At 47.6% G+C, this 17,899-nt stretch overlaps 1 protein-coding gene across 14 annotated transcripts in view; it reads right to left on the bottom strand.

Annotated features, from left to right (window-relative positions):
* PBRM1 (polybromo 1) overlaps positions 1-17,899 on the bottom strand; it is a 338,709-nt gene that overhangs the window by 169,884 nt on the left and 150,926 nt on the right. For 10 of the 14 annotated variants that reach the window (XM_069206081.1, XM_069206082.1, XM_069206071.1 and 7 more), the window contains exon 18: positions 3,668-3,853. In XM_069206081.1, the coding sequence (XP_069062182.1) occupies positions 3,668-3,853 (186 nt within the window). The remainder of the gene's footprint in view (positions 1-3,667; positions 3,854-17,899) is intronic. The other 4 variants (XM_069206083.1, XM_069206084.1, XM_069206072.1 and 1 more) reach the window with 1 other exon arrangement.

Genomic DNA, 17,899 nt, shown 5'->3' with positions numbered 1-17,899 from the left:
TCGCAAATTGCGTCAGGAGAGAGAGGGGACGTCGAGCAAGACAAGGAGCCCTCTTAGCAGCAGGTAGCACCGGAGAAGTGCCAGAAACAGGCACTACGAGGATGCGTGAAACGATGCTCACCCGAAGTTACACAAAGGAGTCCCACGTCGCCGGAGACCAACTTAGAAAGTCGTGCAATGCAGGTTAGAGTGCCGTGGACCCAGGCTTGGCTGTGCACAAAGGATTTCCGCCGGAAGTGCACAGGGGCCGGAGTAGCTGCAAAAGTTGCGGTTCCCAGCAATGCAGTCTAGCGAGGTGAGGCAAGCACTTACCTCCACCAAACTTGGACTGAAGAGTCACTGGACTGTGGGAGTCACTTGGACAGAGTTGCTGGATTCGAGGGACCTCACTCGTCGTGCTGAGAGGAGACCCAAGGGACCGGTAATGCAGCTTTTTGGTGCCTGCGGTTGCAGGGGGAAGATTCCGTCGACCCACGGGAGATTTCTTCGGAGCTTCTAGTGCAGAGAGGAGGCAGACTACCCCCACAGCATGCACCACCAGGAAAACAGTCGAGAAGGCGGCAGGATCAGCGTTACAGAGTTGCAGTAGTCGTCTTTGCTACTATGTTGCAGTTTTGCAGGCTTCCAGCGCGGTCAGCAGTCGATTCCTTGGCAGAAGGTGAAGAGAGAGATGCAGAGGAACTCTGATGAGCTCTTGCATTCGTTATCTAAAGTTTCCCCAGAGACAGAGACCCTAAATAGCCAGAAAAGAGGGTTTGGCTACCTAGGAGAGAGGATAGGCTAGCAACACCTGAAGGAGCCTATCAGAAGGAGTCTCTGACGTCACCTGGTGGCACTGGCCACTCAGAGCAGTCCAGTGTGCCAGCAGCACCTCTGTTTCCAAGATGGCAGAGGTCTGGAGCACACTGGAGGAGCTCTGGACACCTCCCAGGGGAGGTGCAGGTCAGGGGAGTGGTCACTCCCCTTTCCTTTGTCCAGTTTCGCGCCAGAGCAGGGCTAAGGGGTCCCCTGAACCGGTGTAGACTGGCGTATGCAGAATTGGGCACATCTGTGCCCAAGAAAGCATTTCCAGAGGCTGGGGGAGGCTACTCCTCCCCTGCCTTCACACCATTTTCCAAAGGGAGAGGGTGTAACACCCTCTCTCAGAGGAAGTCCTTTGTTCTGCCATCCTGGGACAAGCCTGGCTTGACCCCAGGAGGGCAGAAACTTGTCTGAGGGGTTGGCAGCAGCAGCAGCTGCAGTGAAACCCCAGGAAAGGCAGTTTGGCAGTACCAGGGTCTGTGCTACAGACCACTGGGATCATGGGATTGTGCCAACTATGCCAGGATGGCATAGAGGGGGCAATTCCATGATCATAGACATGTTACATGGCCATATTCGGAGTTACCATTGTGAAGCTACATATAGGTAGTAACCTATATGTAGTGCACGCGTATAATGGTGTCCCCGCACTCACAAAGTCCGGGGATTTGGCCCTGAACAATGTGGGGGCACCTTGGCTAGTGCTAGGGTGCCCTCACACTAAGTAACTTTGCACCTAACCTTTACCAGGTAAAGGTTAGACATATAGGTGACTTATAAGTTACTTAAGTGCAGTGTAAAATGGCTGTGAAATAACGTGGACGTTATTTCACTCAGGCTGCAGTGGCAGGCCTGTGTAAGAATTGTCAGAGCTCCCTATGGGTGGCAAAAGAAATGCTGCAGCCCATAGGGATCTCCTGGAACCCCAATACCCTGGGTACCTCAGTACCATATACTAGGGAATTATAAGGGTGTTCCAGTAAACCAATGTAAATTGGTAACATTGGTCACTAGCCTGTTAGTGACAATTTAGAAAGAAATGAGAGAGCATAACCACTGAGGTTCTGGTTAGCAGAGCCTCAGTGAGACAGTTAGTCACTACACAGGTAACACATTCAGGCACACTTACGAGCACTGGGCCACTGGGTGACAGGGTCCCAGTGACACATACAACTAAAACAACATATATACAGTGAAAAATGGGGGTAACATGCCAGGCAAGATGGTACTTTCCTACATCCACAGAGCAAGATACTATGGTTTGAACAAAATACTTTGACTAGGGGCACTGACAAGGCTGCCAAGTGTGTCAGGGAGAACATGGTCTTTGGGGACATATGAGCATGTGTGCATATGAATGGGATAAAAGCGTATGGGTAACTGAGAACTGGTGTAGTATGTACTGGTGGCACAGGGCATACCTTTCACCGTATGTGGCACCGTTACACGAATAACACAAACATATAACCATGTTTCTAAATAGGAGAAATGTAAAGTGGAAAAATGTTCAAAATTTAACATTTGTTCTGCACTTTAAATTTCTCCCATTTAAAAATGATTGTGTTTTTCAGTTATAAATATTGCAAAGTGTTCTAGTGCCAACTGGGAGCATGAGGTCTGCTGTTTGTAAATGCAACACTTTGAAAAACAATTTGAGAACATTAAAATGAAAAGTTAACTTCATTTTGAAGTAGATTTTCATTTTCTCCATTTTAAAAGCGTTGAGAAACATCACTTTGTTCTCACTTCCAATACTGAGTTGACAAGGACTTTCAGTTAAGAATTAAATACCTTAGTGCTGCAATTCTTCACCTCTGTGCCCTGGGTCATACATATGACTCCAACACTGCTCCTATTAAGGACCTGCTCTCTGCAGCCTGAGGATATTAATGTAAAACAAACACAGCCTTCCCCTTACCTTTATAAGGAAAAATGTGGCCCTGTGCTTATTTAAAAATGAACTCCTGGTTGTGAGCTACTTCAAAGGGGTCTGGGAGCTACTAGTAGCTTGCGATCAACTGGTTGGAGACACCTGGACTACAGCATCTGGTTTTAAGAGCACCACGATAGTAAAAAAAAACTCTTCTCCATTCGAATAGCTAGGTTTCTTGGATCACAATGGCAAAATCACCTATTGACACAATTTACAAATGAGCGATGCCCTACTGTTTTATGAAAAGCACTTAAAGAAGCAAGCCTTAATCTCAGCTTCTTTAAGACCCTGTAAGATCGCCATTAGTCGTCCCACAGGCTATTGCTTTCTAACCAAAATCTTATCTTCAACTGCTGGAGAAGTCACACTCTTGGCAACTGCTCCCTCTTGCAAGAATTAGATTAGAGAAACGATAACCATGGCAGGACATGAGCGAATGATAGTGTCAAAAACACAGCTTCCATTTATGGTGAAACCTGGTGAAATTTTTTCACCACCTTCTGCTAACATCTCAAACACTTGGATCCTTTGACCTCAGAAATGTGTCAAAGTACAAAACTGTCATTGTGGTTGGCTGTACATCATGTAACTAGTCTGCACCCACAATGACCTTTAAGATATACTCTGTATTTCTTTTATATACTTCGGAACTCTTACCCCTAACACAGTCATTTCTCAAATGTCACTCCTCCAAATGACTCCAGAGTACCACATGAAAGGTCATGTCACATTACTCTGAGTTGCAGAAGGAACATGGTTGTAAATTCTTGTTTTATACACACACCACAAGAGGATATGTTTTGTTACAATATAGTAAAACTGTTCAGACAATTTAGTACATGGGCTCAGGATTTGAACTGTAGAATCGCTTACTCTATTTAGGAGTTAAAGATGAGAAAGTAATATTACAGAATGAGGCAAAGCTTAACTCACCAGCAGAATCCTCCCAGAGTCTCTCGATGCAAACAATATGGGGCTGGAGGTTGGCTTCCGCTGGCTCTACATAGACGTAATCTCCAACATGGTACAAGCTGTTCCTGAAGCTGCAGTCCTGTCGGTACGTACGAGGCAGTCCAGACTGTCCTGAGACTCCTGCAAGGTCATCTCTCCTTTCAGCTTCTTGTTCAAAGAGAACAGGCAGAATGAAATTCAAATACTGAGTGCAACCTTAGTCAGGGAATCAGCTCTCCCGTCTCTGATCAGGAGACATTCACAATCAAAGCTATGAAATTAGAGCCTAGAAGCAATTCAGATTTTTACGGTTGCTAGAAGTAAGGCAATATATTTTTTCTAAATGAAGGTTTTAAAACCAATTAAAAACTTGCTGTTACTTTGAAGGAACGAAAAACATTATCTCAATTCTCTCCCCATCATTCACAGAGAAGGCCATTTCACACAAAGCTCCCCACTGTGATGCCGGCAAGTTGCATTACTCAGTTTTCTAGTTTGCATAATTACGGACCAAATGTTAGAAAGGGTCTGGGCCAAGAAACATTAAGCAAACATACTAATGGTTAACGATGGATCAATGGTAAAAGAGTTTCAGAACAGAACGCCCACCTTTCAGGGATCCTGACGTTCCTGTTCTTTGCACCATACCGTACATTCGGAAGTAATCAAGATGCTCTGTTTTTTTTTTTTTTGCAAAAGGTTTCTTTCGAAGACCAACAAACTGTTGGTGTCATATTTATACAAGGGCCAATGTAATGCCAATATGGCCCCTGCAAAGCACCATCCTGCATAAGGAGGTTTTTCATGTACAAGGAATTGGTCATACATGTAACAAACAATGTCAACGCTGATAGGTCTGGTCACCTCCCCCCCCAGGGAAAACGCTTTTTTGTACAGAGTGTCGTGGTGTGTTCATTGTTGAGAGGAGGAAGGACTGTTGTTGTGAGAATTCAATACTGTGACGTGGTGTCAGTACATTAGAGCTGGGCGAGAGCATCAAGGACTAGTAATGCAATGCTGAAAGAGACAACACAGCTATGCTGGAGAGTGAAGGTAGGGGTGTGGGATTGCACAGAGATGGTGTGGCTGATGCAGTGCTAGTGCATGAGAGGGGCTGTTACTGTGGGGCTGGGAAGCGGGTGAGGCCCTGGGGTACAGGTGCAATGATCGGGTGGTAGTGTGGTGCTGGCAGAGTCTTGTGTGGGTAGAATACGTACCATTCCCCTCTATACCCCTTCCACAATTCATATGTGCACCTCCAAGTACTAAATGTAATCCAAGCACACAAGGATGTGGGCAGGAAGGAAGCTTCTGAAAAGTGAGTGGACCTTCATCAGAGTTACATCTAACTGAGATCACCATGAGATTCCATGGAGATCAATGATGATCCCTGTGACACTCCCTGGTGATCAATAATGATCATCGCAACACTACCTGACGATCAACAATGATCCCATGAGACTCGCCAGAGATCAATGATGATCGCCATGAGACTCCCTCCACGCAAGGATGATCACCACAACACTCCCGGAGATCAACGATGATCACATGAGACTCCCTGGAGAGATATGATGATCCCAGTGAGATTCTCAATCAATGATCACATGAGACTCCGTGGAGATCAATGATGATCACCAAAAGACTCCGTGGAGATCAATGATGATCACCACAAGACTCCGTGGAGATCAATGATGATCACCACAAGACTCCGTGGAGATCAATGATGATCACCACAAGACTCCGTGGAGATCAATGATGATCACCACAAGACTCCGTGGAGATCAATGATGATCACCACAAGACTCCGTGGAGATCAATGATGATCACCACAAGACTCACCGGAGAGCAATGATGGTCACGGGACACTGCCTTGGGATCAATGATGGTCCCGGGACACTGCCTTGGGATCAATGATGGTCACGGGACACCCCTTGGGGATCAATGATGGTCACGGGACACCCCTTGGGGTTTAATGATGGTCACAGGACACTCACCGGGGACCAATGATGGTCACTGGACACTCACCGGAGATCAATGATGGTCACGGGACACTCACCGGAGATCAATGATGATCCTTTGAGACTCCCCAGATGACATGAGACACCCCATAGATCAATGATGATCATGTGAAGCTCCCCAGATAGCAATGATGATCATGTGACACTCCCTGGAGATCAATGGTGATCACTACCACACTCCCTGGAAATCAACGATTGTCACATGAGACTCCCTGGTGATCAATTATAATCACATGACACTTCCTGGAGATCAATTATGATCACACTCCCTGAAAATCAATGATGATCCCATGAGACTCCTCGGAAATCAATGATGAACACACTCCTTAGAGATCAATAATGACCTTGGGGCACTCACTGGAGATCAATAATGATCTTGAGACACTCCCTGGAGATCAATGAAGATCAATGAAGATCACATGAGACTTCTTGGAGATCAATGTCAATCAATAAAAGACTCCATGTAGATCAATGATGGTCACCATGAGACTCCTGGAGATCAATTATGATCACGTGGCACTCCCTGGAGATAAATGACGATCCCTATGAGACTCCATGGAGATCAATGACGATCCCCATGAGACTCCCCAGAGACAAATGATGGTCATGTGAAACTCCCTGGAGATCAATGATGGTCATGGGGACAATCCCTGGGGATCAATGATGATCCCATGAGACTCCCTGGAGATCAATGAGGGTCACTGAAAAACTCCCCAGAGATCAATGATGACGACGAGGGCCTCCCCAGAGGTCAATGATAATGACAAGAGACTCCCCAGAGATCAATGATGATCATGCAAAACTCCCTAGAGAGCAATGATGATCAAGTGACACTCCCTAGGGATCAATGGTAATCACCATGAGACTCTCCAGAGACCAATGATGATGACGTGACAGTCCCTGGAGATTAATGATGAGCAACATGAGATTCCTGGAGATCAGTGATAATCACATGAGACTCCCAGAGATCAATGATGGTCACATGAGACTCCTCGGAGATCAAAGATGATCACGTGAGACTCCCGGGAGATCAATGATGATCACACTCCCTGGAGATCAATTTTCATATGACCCTCCCTGGAGATCAATGATGATCACCATGAGATTATCTGAAGGTCAATGATGATCACACTGCTCAGAGATCAATGATGACCACACTCTCCGGAATGATGATCATGTGACACTCCCTGGAGATCAATGATGGTCATGTGACACTCCCTGAAGATCAATGATCACCATCATACTCCCCCGAGATCAATTATGATCACCACAAGACTCCTCCGTTATCAATGATGCACACAGTACATTATTTTATTTTGAGTGGAGGAGATTTAGCCTAACGGTCGAAGCTACTGACTTTGGAACCGGGGGACTAGATTAGAGTTCGACCTCACCTAAACATCCTTACATTTTGTCAATATCACTTAATATCATGTGCTTAAAAATGTTTATCTATATATATATATTTTTTTTTTTTAACACCCTCATTCACTTGCGCCAGGTTTGTGTAGGAAAGTACCATCTTGCCTGGCATGTTACCCCCATTTTTCACTGTATATATGTTGTTTTAGTTGTATGTGTCACTGGGACCCTGGTAACCCAGGGCCCCAGTGCTCATAAGTGTGCCTGAATGTGTTACCTGTGTAGTGACTAACTGTCTCACTGAGGCTCTGCTAATCAGAACCTCAGTGGTTATGCTCTCTCATTTCTTTCCAAATTGTCACTAACAGGCTAGTGACCATTTTTACCAATTTACATTGGCTTACTGGAACACCCTTATAATTCCCTAGTATATGGTACTGAGGTACCCAGGGTATTGGGGTTCCAGGAGATCCCTATGGGCTGCAGCATTTCTTTTGCCACCCATAGGGAGCTCTGACAATCCTTACACAGGCCTGCCACTGCAGCCTGAGTGAAATAACGTCCACGTTATTTCACAGCCATTTTACACTGCACTGAAGTAACTTATAAGTCACCTATATGTCTAACCTTTACCTGGTAAAGGTTAGGTGCAAAGTTACTTAGTGTGAGGGCACCCTGGCACTAGCCAAGGTGCCCCCACATTGTTCAGAGCCAATTCACTGAACTTTGTGAGTGCGGGGACACCATTACACGCGTGCACTACATATAGGTCACTACCTATATGTAGCTTCACCATGGTAACTCCGAATATAGCCATGTAACATGTCTATGATCATGGAATTGCCCCCTCTATGCCATCCTGGCATTGTTGGTACAATTCCATGATCCCAGTGGTCTGTAGCACAGACCCTGGTACTGCCAGGCTGCCCTTCCTGGGGTTTCTCTGCAGCTGCTGCTGCTGCCAACCCCTCAGACAGGCAGCTGCCCTCCTGGGGTCCAGCCAGGCCTGGCCCAGGATGGCAGAACAAAGAACTTCCTCTGAGAGAGGGTGTGACACCCTCTCCCTTTGGAAAATGGTGTGAAGGCAGGGGAGGAGTAGCCTCCCCCAGCCTCTGGAAATGCTTTGTTGGGCACAGATGTGCCCAATTCTGCATAAGCCAGTCTACACCGGTTCAGGGACCCCTTAGCCCCTGCTCTGGCGCGAAACTGGACAAAGGAAAGGGGAGTGACCACTCCCCTGACCTGCACCTCCCCTGGGAGGTGTCCAGAGCTCCTCCAGTGTGCTCCAGACCTCTGCCATCTTGGAAACAGAGGTGCTGCTGGCACACTGGACTGCTCTGAGTGGCCAGTGCCACCAGGTGACGTCAGAGACTCCTTGTGATAGGCTCCTTCAGGTGTTAGTAGCCTTTCCTCTCTCCTAGGTAGCCAAACCCTCTTTTCTGGCTATTTAGGGTCTCTGTCTCTGGGGAAACTTTAGATAACGAATGCATGAGCTCAGCCGAGTTCCTCTGCATCTCCCTCTTCACCTTCTGATAAGGAATCGACCGCTGACCGCGCTGGAAGCCTGCAAACCTGCAACATAGTAGCAAAGACGACTACTGCAACTCTGTAACGCTGATCCTGCCGCCTTCTCGACTGTTTTCCTGCTTGTGCATGCTGTGGGGGTAGTCTGCCTCCTCTCTGCACCAGAAGCTCCGAAGAAATCTCCCGTGGGTCGACGGAATCTTCCCCCTGCAACCGCAGGCACCAAAAAGCTGCATTACCGGTCCCTTGGGTCTCCTCTCAGCACGACGAGCGAGGTCCCTCGAATCCAGCGACACCGTCCAAGTGACCCCCACAGTCCAGTGACTCTTCAGCCCAAGTTTGGTGGAGGTAAGTCCTTGCCTCACCTCGCTGGGCTGCATTGCTGGGAACCGCGACTTTGCAAGCTACTCCGGGCCCTGTGCACTTCCGGCGGAAATCCTTCGTGCACAGCCAAGCCTGGGTCCACGGCACTCTAACCTGCATTGCACGACTTTCTAAGTTGGTCTCCGGCGACGTGGGACTCCTTTGTGCAACTTCGGCGAGCACCGTTTCACGCATCCTCGTAGTGCCTGTTTCTGGCACTTCTCCGGGTGCTACCTGCTTCAGTGAGGGCTCTTTGTCTTGCTCGACGTCCCCTCTCTCTGCAGGTCTAATTTGCGACCTCCTGGTCCCTCCTGGGCCCCAGCAGCGTCCAAAAACGCCAAACGCACGATTTGCGTGTAGCAAGGCTTGTTGGCGTCCATCCGGCGGGAAAACACTTCTGCACGACTCTCCAAGGCGTGGGGGATCCATCCTCCAAAGGGGAAGTCTCTAGCCCTTGTCGTTCCTGCAGTATTCACAGTTCTTCAGCCTAGTAAGAGCTTCTTTGCACCAACCGCTGGCATTTCTTGGGCATCTGCCCATCTCCGAGCTGCTTGTGACTTTTGGACTTGGTCCCCTTGTTCCACAGGTACCCTCAGTCAGGAATCCATCGTTGTTGCATTGCTGATTTGTGTTCTCCTTGCATTTTCCCTCTAACACGACTATTTTGTCCTTAGGGGAACTTTGGTGCACTTTGCACTCACTTTTCAGGGTCTTGGGGAGGGTTATTTTTCTAACTCTCACTATTTTCTAATAGTCCCAGCGACCCTCTACAAGGTCACATAGGTTTGGGGTCCATTCGTGGTTCGCATTCCACTTTTGGAGTATATGGTTTGTGTTGCCCCTATCCCTATGTTTCCCCATTGCATCCTATTGTAACTATACATTGTTTGCACTGTTTTCTAAGACTATACTGCATATTTTTGCTATTGTGTATATATATCTTGTGTATATTTCCTATCCTCTCACTGAGGGTACACTCTAAGATACTTTGGCATATTGTCATAAAAATAAAGTACCTTTATTTTTAGTATAACTGTGTATTGTGTTTTCTTATGATATTGTGCATATGACACTAGGTGGTACTGTAGTAGCTTCACACGTCTCCTAGTTCAGCCTAAGCTGCTCTGCTAAGCTACCATTATCTATCAGCCTAAGCTGCTAGACACCCTATACACTAATAAGGGATAACTGGGCCTGGTGCAAGGTGCAAGTACCCCTTGGTACTCACTACAAGCCAGTCCAGCCTCCTACATTGGTTGTGCAGCGGTGGGATAAGTGCTTTGAGACTACTTACCACTGTTGTCATTGTACTTTTCATAAGAGAAAAATATACAAAACAAGGTCAGTGTATATACACATAGCCAAAAAGTTTTGCATTTCCTCTTTTCAAAGTGCTGAAAAGTACTTCTAAACTTTCAAAAAGTTCTTAAAAGTTTAAAAAGTTTTTTTCTGTCTTTCCAAAAAGTTCTGAAAACTTTTTTCTCTTTGTCTATCACTTTAACTCTCTCTAAAAATGTCTGGCACAGGCCAAAAAGTTGAACTGTCCAAACTTGCATATGATCACCTTAGCTGGAAAGGAGCAAGGAGTCTCTGCATAGAGAGAGGTTTGAGTGTAGGGAAGAATCCTTCCTTAGAACTGTTAAGTAATATGCTTAGAGTACAAGATAAGGCCATAAGTGCCCAATCTGTAGAAAAAGTAGCTAATGGTTCTCAATCTGATCCAGGGACTCCCCCAGGAAAAGGTTCAGGAAAGAAACTTCTCAGCCTGCCCATTACTAGACAGTCTAGCATAGTTGGTACAGAGGTTGAATCACATCATACTGATGATGTGCTCTCACATTATACTGGTAGCCAAGCTGTTAGGGTGCCCTCTGTAAGGGACAGGTCTCCTTCTGTTCATTCCCATCATACCTCTGTATCTAGAAATGTCCCTCCCACCCACCCTGATGACAGATTGTTAGAAAGGGAGCTCAATAGATTGAGAGTGGAACAAACCAGACTGAAGCTCAAGAAGCAACAGCTGGATTTGGATAGACAGTCTTTAGAAGTAGAGAGGGAAAGACAGAAGTTGGGTTTAGATACCCATGGTGGCAGCAGCAGTATTCCCCATAGTCATCCTGCAAAAGAGCATGATTCCAGGAATCTGCACAAGATAGTTCCCCCTTATAAGGAGGGGGATGACATTAACAAGTGGTTTGCTGCACTTGAGAGGGCCTGTGCTGTACAGGATGTCCCTCAAAAGCAGTGGGCTGCTATCCTATGGCTATCATTTAGTGGAAAAGGTAGGGATAGGCTCCTTACTGTAAAAGAAAATGATGCTAACAATTTCCAAGTTCTTAAGAATGCACTCCTGGATGGTTATGGCTTAACCACTGAACAGTACAGGATAAAGTTCAGAGATACCAAAAAGGAGTCTTCACAAGACTGGGTTGATTTCATTGACCAGGCAGTGAAGGCCTTGGAGGGGTGGTTACATGGCAGTAAAGTTACTGATTATGACAGCCTGTATAACTTGATCCTGAGAGAGCATATCCTTAATAATTGTATGTCTGATTTGTTGCACCAGTACTTGGTGGACTCTGATCTGACCTCTCCCCAAGAATTGGGAAAGAAGGCAGACAAATGGGTCAGAACAAGAGTGAACAGAAAAGTTCATACAGGGGGTGACAAAGATGGCAACAAAAAGAAGGATGGTAAGTCTTCTGACAAGGGTGGGGACAAATCTAAAAATGAGTCTTCATCAGGCCCACAAAAACACTCTGGTGGGGGTGGTGGGCCCAAATCCTCCTTTAATCAGAACAAGGAAAAGAAACCATGGTGCTATTTATGTAAAATAAAAGGCCATTGGACAACAGATCCCAGTTGTCCAAAGAAAGGCACCACAGCTCCTACCACTACAACCCCTACTGCTAAACCTAGTGTCCCTACTAATAGCAGTGGTGGTGGGAGCAAACCTACTAATAGCCAATCCAAGGGAGTAGCTGGGCTCACTTTTGGTAATTTAGTTGGGGTTGGTCTAATTAGGGAGACCACAGAGGCTACTTTAGTCTCTGAAGGGGCTATTGACTTAGCCACTTTGGTTGCTTGCCCCCATAACTTGGAGAAGTACAAGCAACTAACCCTAATAAATGGTGTTGAGGTCCAGGCCTACAGGGACACAGGTGCCAGTGTCACAATGGTGATTGAGAAACTGGTGCACCCTGAACAACACATACTTGGACACCAGTACCAAGTAACCGATGCTCACAACATAACACAAAGCCACCCCATGGCTGTTGTAAATCTCAACTGGGGGGGGGTATCTGGTCCAAAGAAAGTTGTGGTAGCTTCAGATTTACCTGTAGACTGTCTATTAGGGAATGATTTGGAGACATCAGCTTGGTCAGATGTGGAGTTGGAGGCCCATGCAGCAATGCTGGGCATTCCAGGGCATATTTTTGCTTTGACAAGGGCTCAGGCCAAAAAGCAAAAAGGACAGGGAAGCTTGGATCCTGGAACAATGGACCAAGTGCTCCCTAAAGCTAGGGCTAGTAGAAGCAAACCACTTCCTACTATCCCTCCCTCTACAGTGGATTCTACTTCTGAGGAAGAAGAATTCCCTCCCTGTGCAGAACCTACACCAGAGGAGCTGGAAGCAGACACTGCTGAGCTTTTGGGTGAAGGGGGGCCTGCCAGAGAGGAGCTGAGTGCGGCACAGCAAACCTGTCCCACATTAGAGGGTCTCAGACAGCAAGCTGTCAAACAGGCTAATGGGGATGTCAGTGACTCACACAGAGTTTACTGGGAGGACAACCTCTTGTACACTGAGCATAGGGATCCTAAACCTGGAGCTGCCAGGAGATTAGTGATTCCTCAGGAGTACAGAAAGTTCCTCCTAACACTGGCACATGACATTCCCTTAGCTGGGCACCTGGGTCAAATGAAAACTTGGGACAGATTGGTACCATTGTTTCATTGACCTAGGATGTCTGAGGACACAAAATAATTTTGTAAGTCCTGTGAAACCTGTCAAGCCAGTGGCAAGACAGGTGGCACTCCAAAGGCACCCCTTATCCCACTGCCTGTGGTTGGGGTTCCCTTTGAAAGGGTAGGGGTTGACATAGTTGGCCCCCTTGACCCTCCTACTGCTTCAGGCAATAGGTTTATCTTAGTGGTAGTGGACCATGCCACAAGATATCCTGAAGCAATTCCTTTAAGGACCACTACAGCTCCTGCAGTGGCAAAGGCCCTCCTGGGAATATTTTCCAGGGTGGGCTTCCCAAAGGAAGTAGTATCAGACAGAGGAAGCAATTTCATGTCTGCATACTTAAAGGCCATGTGGAAGGAGTGTGGTGTAACTTACAAGTTCACAACACCCTATCATCCACAAACAAATGGACTGGTGGAGAGATTTAATAAAACTCTCAAAGGCATGATTATGGGACTCCCTGAAAAACTCCGCAGGAGATGGGATATCCTTCTACCATGCCTCCTTTTTGCCTACAGGGAGGTACCCCAGAAAGGAGTGGGCTTCAGCCCCTTTGAACTTCTTTTTGGACACCCTGTTAGGGGTCCACTCACACTTGTAAAGGAGGGTTGGGAACAACCTTTAAAAGCTCCTAAGCAGGATATTGTGGATTATGTACTTGGCCTCAGATCAAGGATGGCTGAGTACATGAAAAAGGCCAGTAAAAACCTTCAGGCCAGCCAAGAGCTCCAGAAGCAATGGCATGATCAGAAGGCTGTTTTGGTTCAGTACCAACCAGGGCAGAAAGTGTGGGTCTTGGAGCCTGTGGCCCCAAGAGCACTCCAAGATAAATGGAGTGGACCCCACACAATTGTTGAAAAGAAGGGTGAAGTCACCTACTTGGTTGACTTAGGCACTGCCAGGAGTCCCCTTAGGGTGCTCCATGTCAACCGCCTGAAACCCTACTATGACAGGGCTGATCTCACCCTGCTCATGGCAACAGATGAGGGACAGGAAGAAGACAGTGATCCTCTACCTGATCTCTTCTCTTCCACAGAACAAGATGCTCTTGTGGAAGGTGTAGTTTTGGCTGATTGTCTTACTGCTGAGCAGAAAGACAATTGCATAAATCTCCTAGGACAATTTTCAGAACTCTTCTCCATTGTGCCAGGCACCACTTCTTGGTGTGAGCACACTATAGATACTGGAGACAGTTTACCTGTCAAAAGTAAGATCTATAGGCAGCCTGACCATGTCAGGGACTGCATAAAGCAAGAAGTTCAGAAGATGTTGGAACTAGGAGTGGTTGAGCACTCTGACAGTCCATGGGCTTCTCCTGTGGTACTGGTACCAAAACCCAATTCTAAAGATGGAAAGAAGGAAATGAGGTTTTGTGTCGACTATAGAGGTCTCAACTTGGTAACCAAAACTGATGCTCACCGTATACCCAGGGCAGATGAGCTCATAGATACACTGGCATCTGCCAAGTATCTAAGCACTTTTGATTTGACTGCAGGGTATTGGCAGATCAAATTGTCAGAAGATGCTAAATCTAAGACTGCATTTTCTACCATTGGAGGACATTACCAGTTTACTGTAATGCCTTTTGGTCTGAAAAATGCACCTGCCACTTTTCAGAGGTTGGTGAACACAGTCCTGCAAGGGCTGGAAGCTTTCAGTGCAGCATATTTGGATGATATAGCTGTCTTTAGCTCCAGCTGGGATGATCACCTGGTCCACCTTTGGAAAGTTTTGGAGGCCCTGCAAAAGGCAGGCCTCACTATCAAGTCTTCAAAATGCCAGATAGGGCAGGGTAAGGTGGTTTATCTGGGACACCTTGTTGGTGGGGAACAGATTGCACCACTTCAGGGGAAAATCCAAACTATTATTGATTGGGTTCCCCCTACCACTCAGACTCAGGTGAGAGCCTTCCTAGGCCTCACTGGGTATTACAGGAGGTTCATTAAGAACTATGGCTCCATTGCAGCCCCTCTTAATGACCTCACATCCAAGAAAATGCCTAAAAAGGTATTATGGACAGCAAACTGTCAGAAAGCTTTTGAGGAGCTGAAGCAGGTCATGTGCTCTGCACCTGTCCTGAAAAGCCCTTGTTACTCTAAAAAATTCTATGTCCAAACTGATGCATCTGAATTAGGAGTAGGGGCAGTCCTATCACAACTTAATTCTGAGGGCCAGGATCAACCTGTTGCTTTTATTAGTAGGAGGTTGACCCCTAGAGAAAAGCGTTGGTCTGCCATTGAGAGGGAGGCCTTTGCTGTGGTCTGGGCTCTGAAGAAGTTGAGGCCATACCTGTTTGGCACTCACTTCATTGTTCAGACAGACCACAAACCTCTACTTTGGCTAAAACAAATGAAAGGTGAAAATCCTAAATTGTTGAGGTGGTCCATATCCCTACAGGGAATGGACTATACAGTGGAACATAGACCTGGGAGTAGCCACTCCAATGCAGATGGACTCTCCAGATATTTCCACTTAGACAATGAAGACTCATCAGGTAATGGCTAGTCTTATTGTCCTTCGTTTGGGGGGGGGGGTTGTGTAGGAAAGTACCATCTTGCCTGGCATGTTACCCCCATTTTTCACTGTATATATGTTGTTTTAGTTGTATGTGTCACTGGGACCCTGGTAACCCAGGGCCCCAGTGCTCATAAGTGTGCCTGAATGTGTTACCTGTGTAGTGACTAACTGTCTCACTGAGGCTCTGCTAATCAGAACCTCAGTGGTTATGCTCTCTCATTTCTTTCCAAATTGTCACTAACAGGCTAGTGACCATTTTTACCAATTTACATTGGCTTACTGGAACACCCTTATAATTCCCTAGTATATGGTACTGAGGTACCCAGGGTATTGGGGTTCCAGGAGATCCCTATGGGCTGCAGCATTTCTTTTGCCACCCATAGGGAGCTCTGACAATCCTTACACAGGCCTGCCACTGCAGCCTGAGTGAAATAACGTCCACGTTATTTCACAGCCATTTTACACTGCACTTAAGTAACTTATAAGTCACCTATATGTCTAACCTTTACCTGGTAAAGGTTAGGTGCAAAGTTACTTAGTGTGAGGGCACCCTGGCACTAGCCAAGGTGCCCCCACATTGTTCAAAGCCAATTCACTGAACTTTGTGAGTGCGGGGACACCATTACACTCGTGCACTACATATAGGTCACTACCTATATGTAGCTTCACCATGGTAACTCCGAATATAGCCATGTAACATGTCTATGATCATGGAATTGCCCCCTCTATGCCATCCTGGCATTGTTGGTACAATTCCATGATCCCAGTGGTCTGTAGCACAGACCCTGGTACTGCCAGACTGCCCTTCCTGGGGTTTCTCTGCAGCTGCTGCTGCTGCCAACCCCTCAGACAGGCAGCTGCCCTCCTGGGGTCCAGCCAGGCCTGGCCCAGGATGGCAGAACAAAGAACTTCCTCTGAGAGAGGGTGTGACACCCTCTCCCTTTGGAAAATGGTGTGAAGGCAGGGGAGGAGTAGCCTCCCCCAGCCTCTGGAAATGCTTTGTTGGGCACAGATGTGCCCAATTCTGCATAAGCCAGTCTACACCGGTTCAGGGACCCCTTAGCCCCTGCTCTGGCGCGAAACTGGACAAAGGAAAGGGGAGTGACCACTCCCCTGACCTGCACCTCCCCTGGGAGGTGTCCAGAGCTCCTCCAGTGTGCTCCAGACCTCTGCCATCTTGGAAACAGAGGTGCTGCTGGCACACTGGACTGCTCTGAGTGGCCAGTGCCACCAGGTGACGTCAGAGACTCCTTGTGATAGGCTCCTTCAGGTGTTAGTAGCCTTTCCTCTCTCCTAGGTAGCCAAACCCTCTTTTCTGGCTATTTAGGGTCTCTGTCTCTGGGGAAACTTTAGATAACGAATGCATGAGCTCAGCCGAGTTCCTCTGCATCTCCCTCTTCACCTTCTGATAAGGAATCGACCGCTGACCGCGCTGGAAGCCTGCAAACCTGCAACATAGTAGCAAAGACGACTACTGCAACTCTGTAACGCTGATCCTGCCGCCTTCTCGACTGTTTTCCTGCTTGTGCATGCTGTGGGGGTAGTCTGCCTCCTCTCTGCACCAGAAGCTCCGAAGAAATCTCCCGTGGGTCGACGGAATCTTCCCCCTGCAACCGCAGGCACCAAAAAGCTGCATTACCGGTCCCTTGGGTCTCCTCTCAGCACGACGAGCGAGGTCCCTCGAATCCAGCGACACCGTCCAAGTGACCCCCACAGTCCAGTGACTCTTCAGCCCAAGTTTGGTGGAGGTAAGTCCTTGCCTCACCTCGCTGGGCTGCATTGCTGGGAACCGCGACTTTGCAAGCTACTCCGGGCCCTGTGCACTTCCGGCGGAAATCCTTCGTGCACAGCCAAGCCTGGGTCCACGGCACTCTAACCTGCATTGCACGACTTTCTAAGTTGGTCTCCGGCGACGTGGGACTCCTTTGTGCAACTTCGGCGAGCACCGTTTCACGCATCCTCGTAGTGCCTGTTTCTGGCACTTCTCCGGGTGCTACCTGCTTCAGTGAGGGCTCTGTCTTGCTCGACGTCCCCTCTCTCTGTAGGTCTAATTTGCGACCTCCTGGTCCCTCCTGGGCCCCAGCAGCGTCCAAAAACGCCAAACGCACGATTTGCGTGTAGCAAGGCTTGTTGGCGTCCATCCGGCGGGAAAACACTTCTGCACGACTCTCCAAGGCGTGGGGGATCCATCCTCCAAAGGGGAAGTCTCTAGCCCTTGTCGTTCCTGCAGTATTCACAGTTCTTCAGCCTAGTAAGAGCTTCTTTGCACCAACCGCTGGCATTTCTTGGGCATCTGCCCATCTCCGAGCTGCTTGTGACTTTTGGACTTGGTCCCCTTGTTCCACAGGTACCCTCAGTCAGGAATCCATCGTTGTTGCATTGCTGATTTGTGTTCTCCTTGCATTTTCCCTCTAACACGACTATTTTGTCCTTAGGGGAACTTTGGTGCACTTTGCACTCACT

This window comes from Pleurodeles waltl, chromosome 9 (assembly GCF_031143425.1).
Source record: "Pleurodeles waltl isolate 20211129_DDA chromosome 9, aPleWal1.hap1.20221129, whole genome shotgun sequence".
Lineage (NCBI taxonomy): Eukaryota > Metazoa > Chordata > Amphibia > Caudata > Salamandridae > Pleurodeles > Pleurodeles waltl.
This window is presented reverse-complemented; position numbering and strand designations above follow the sequence as displayed.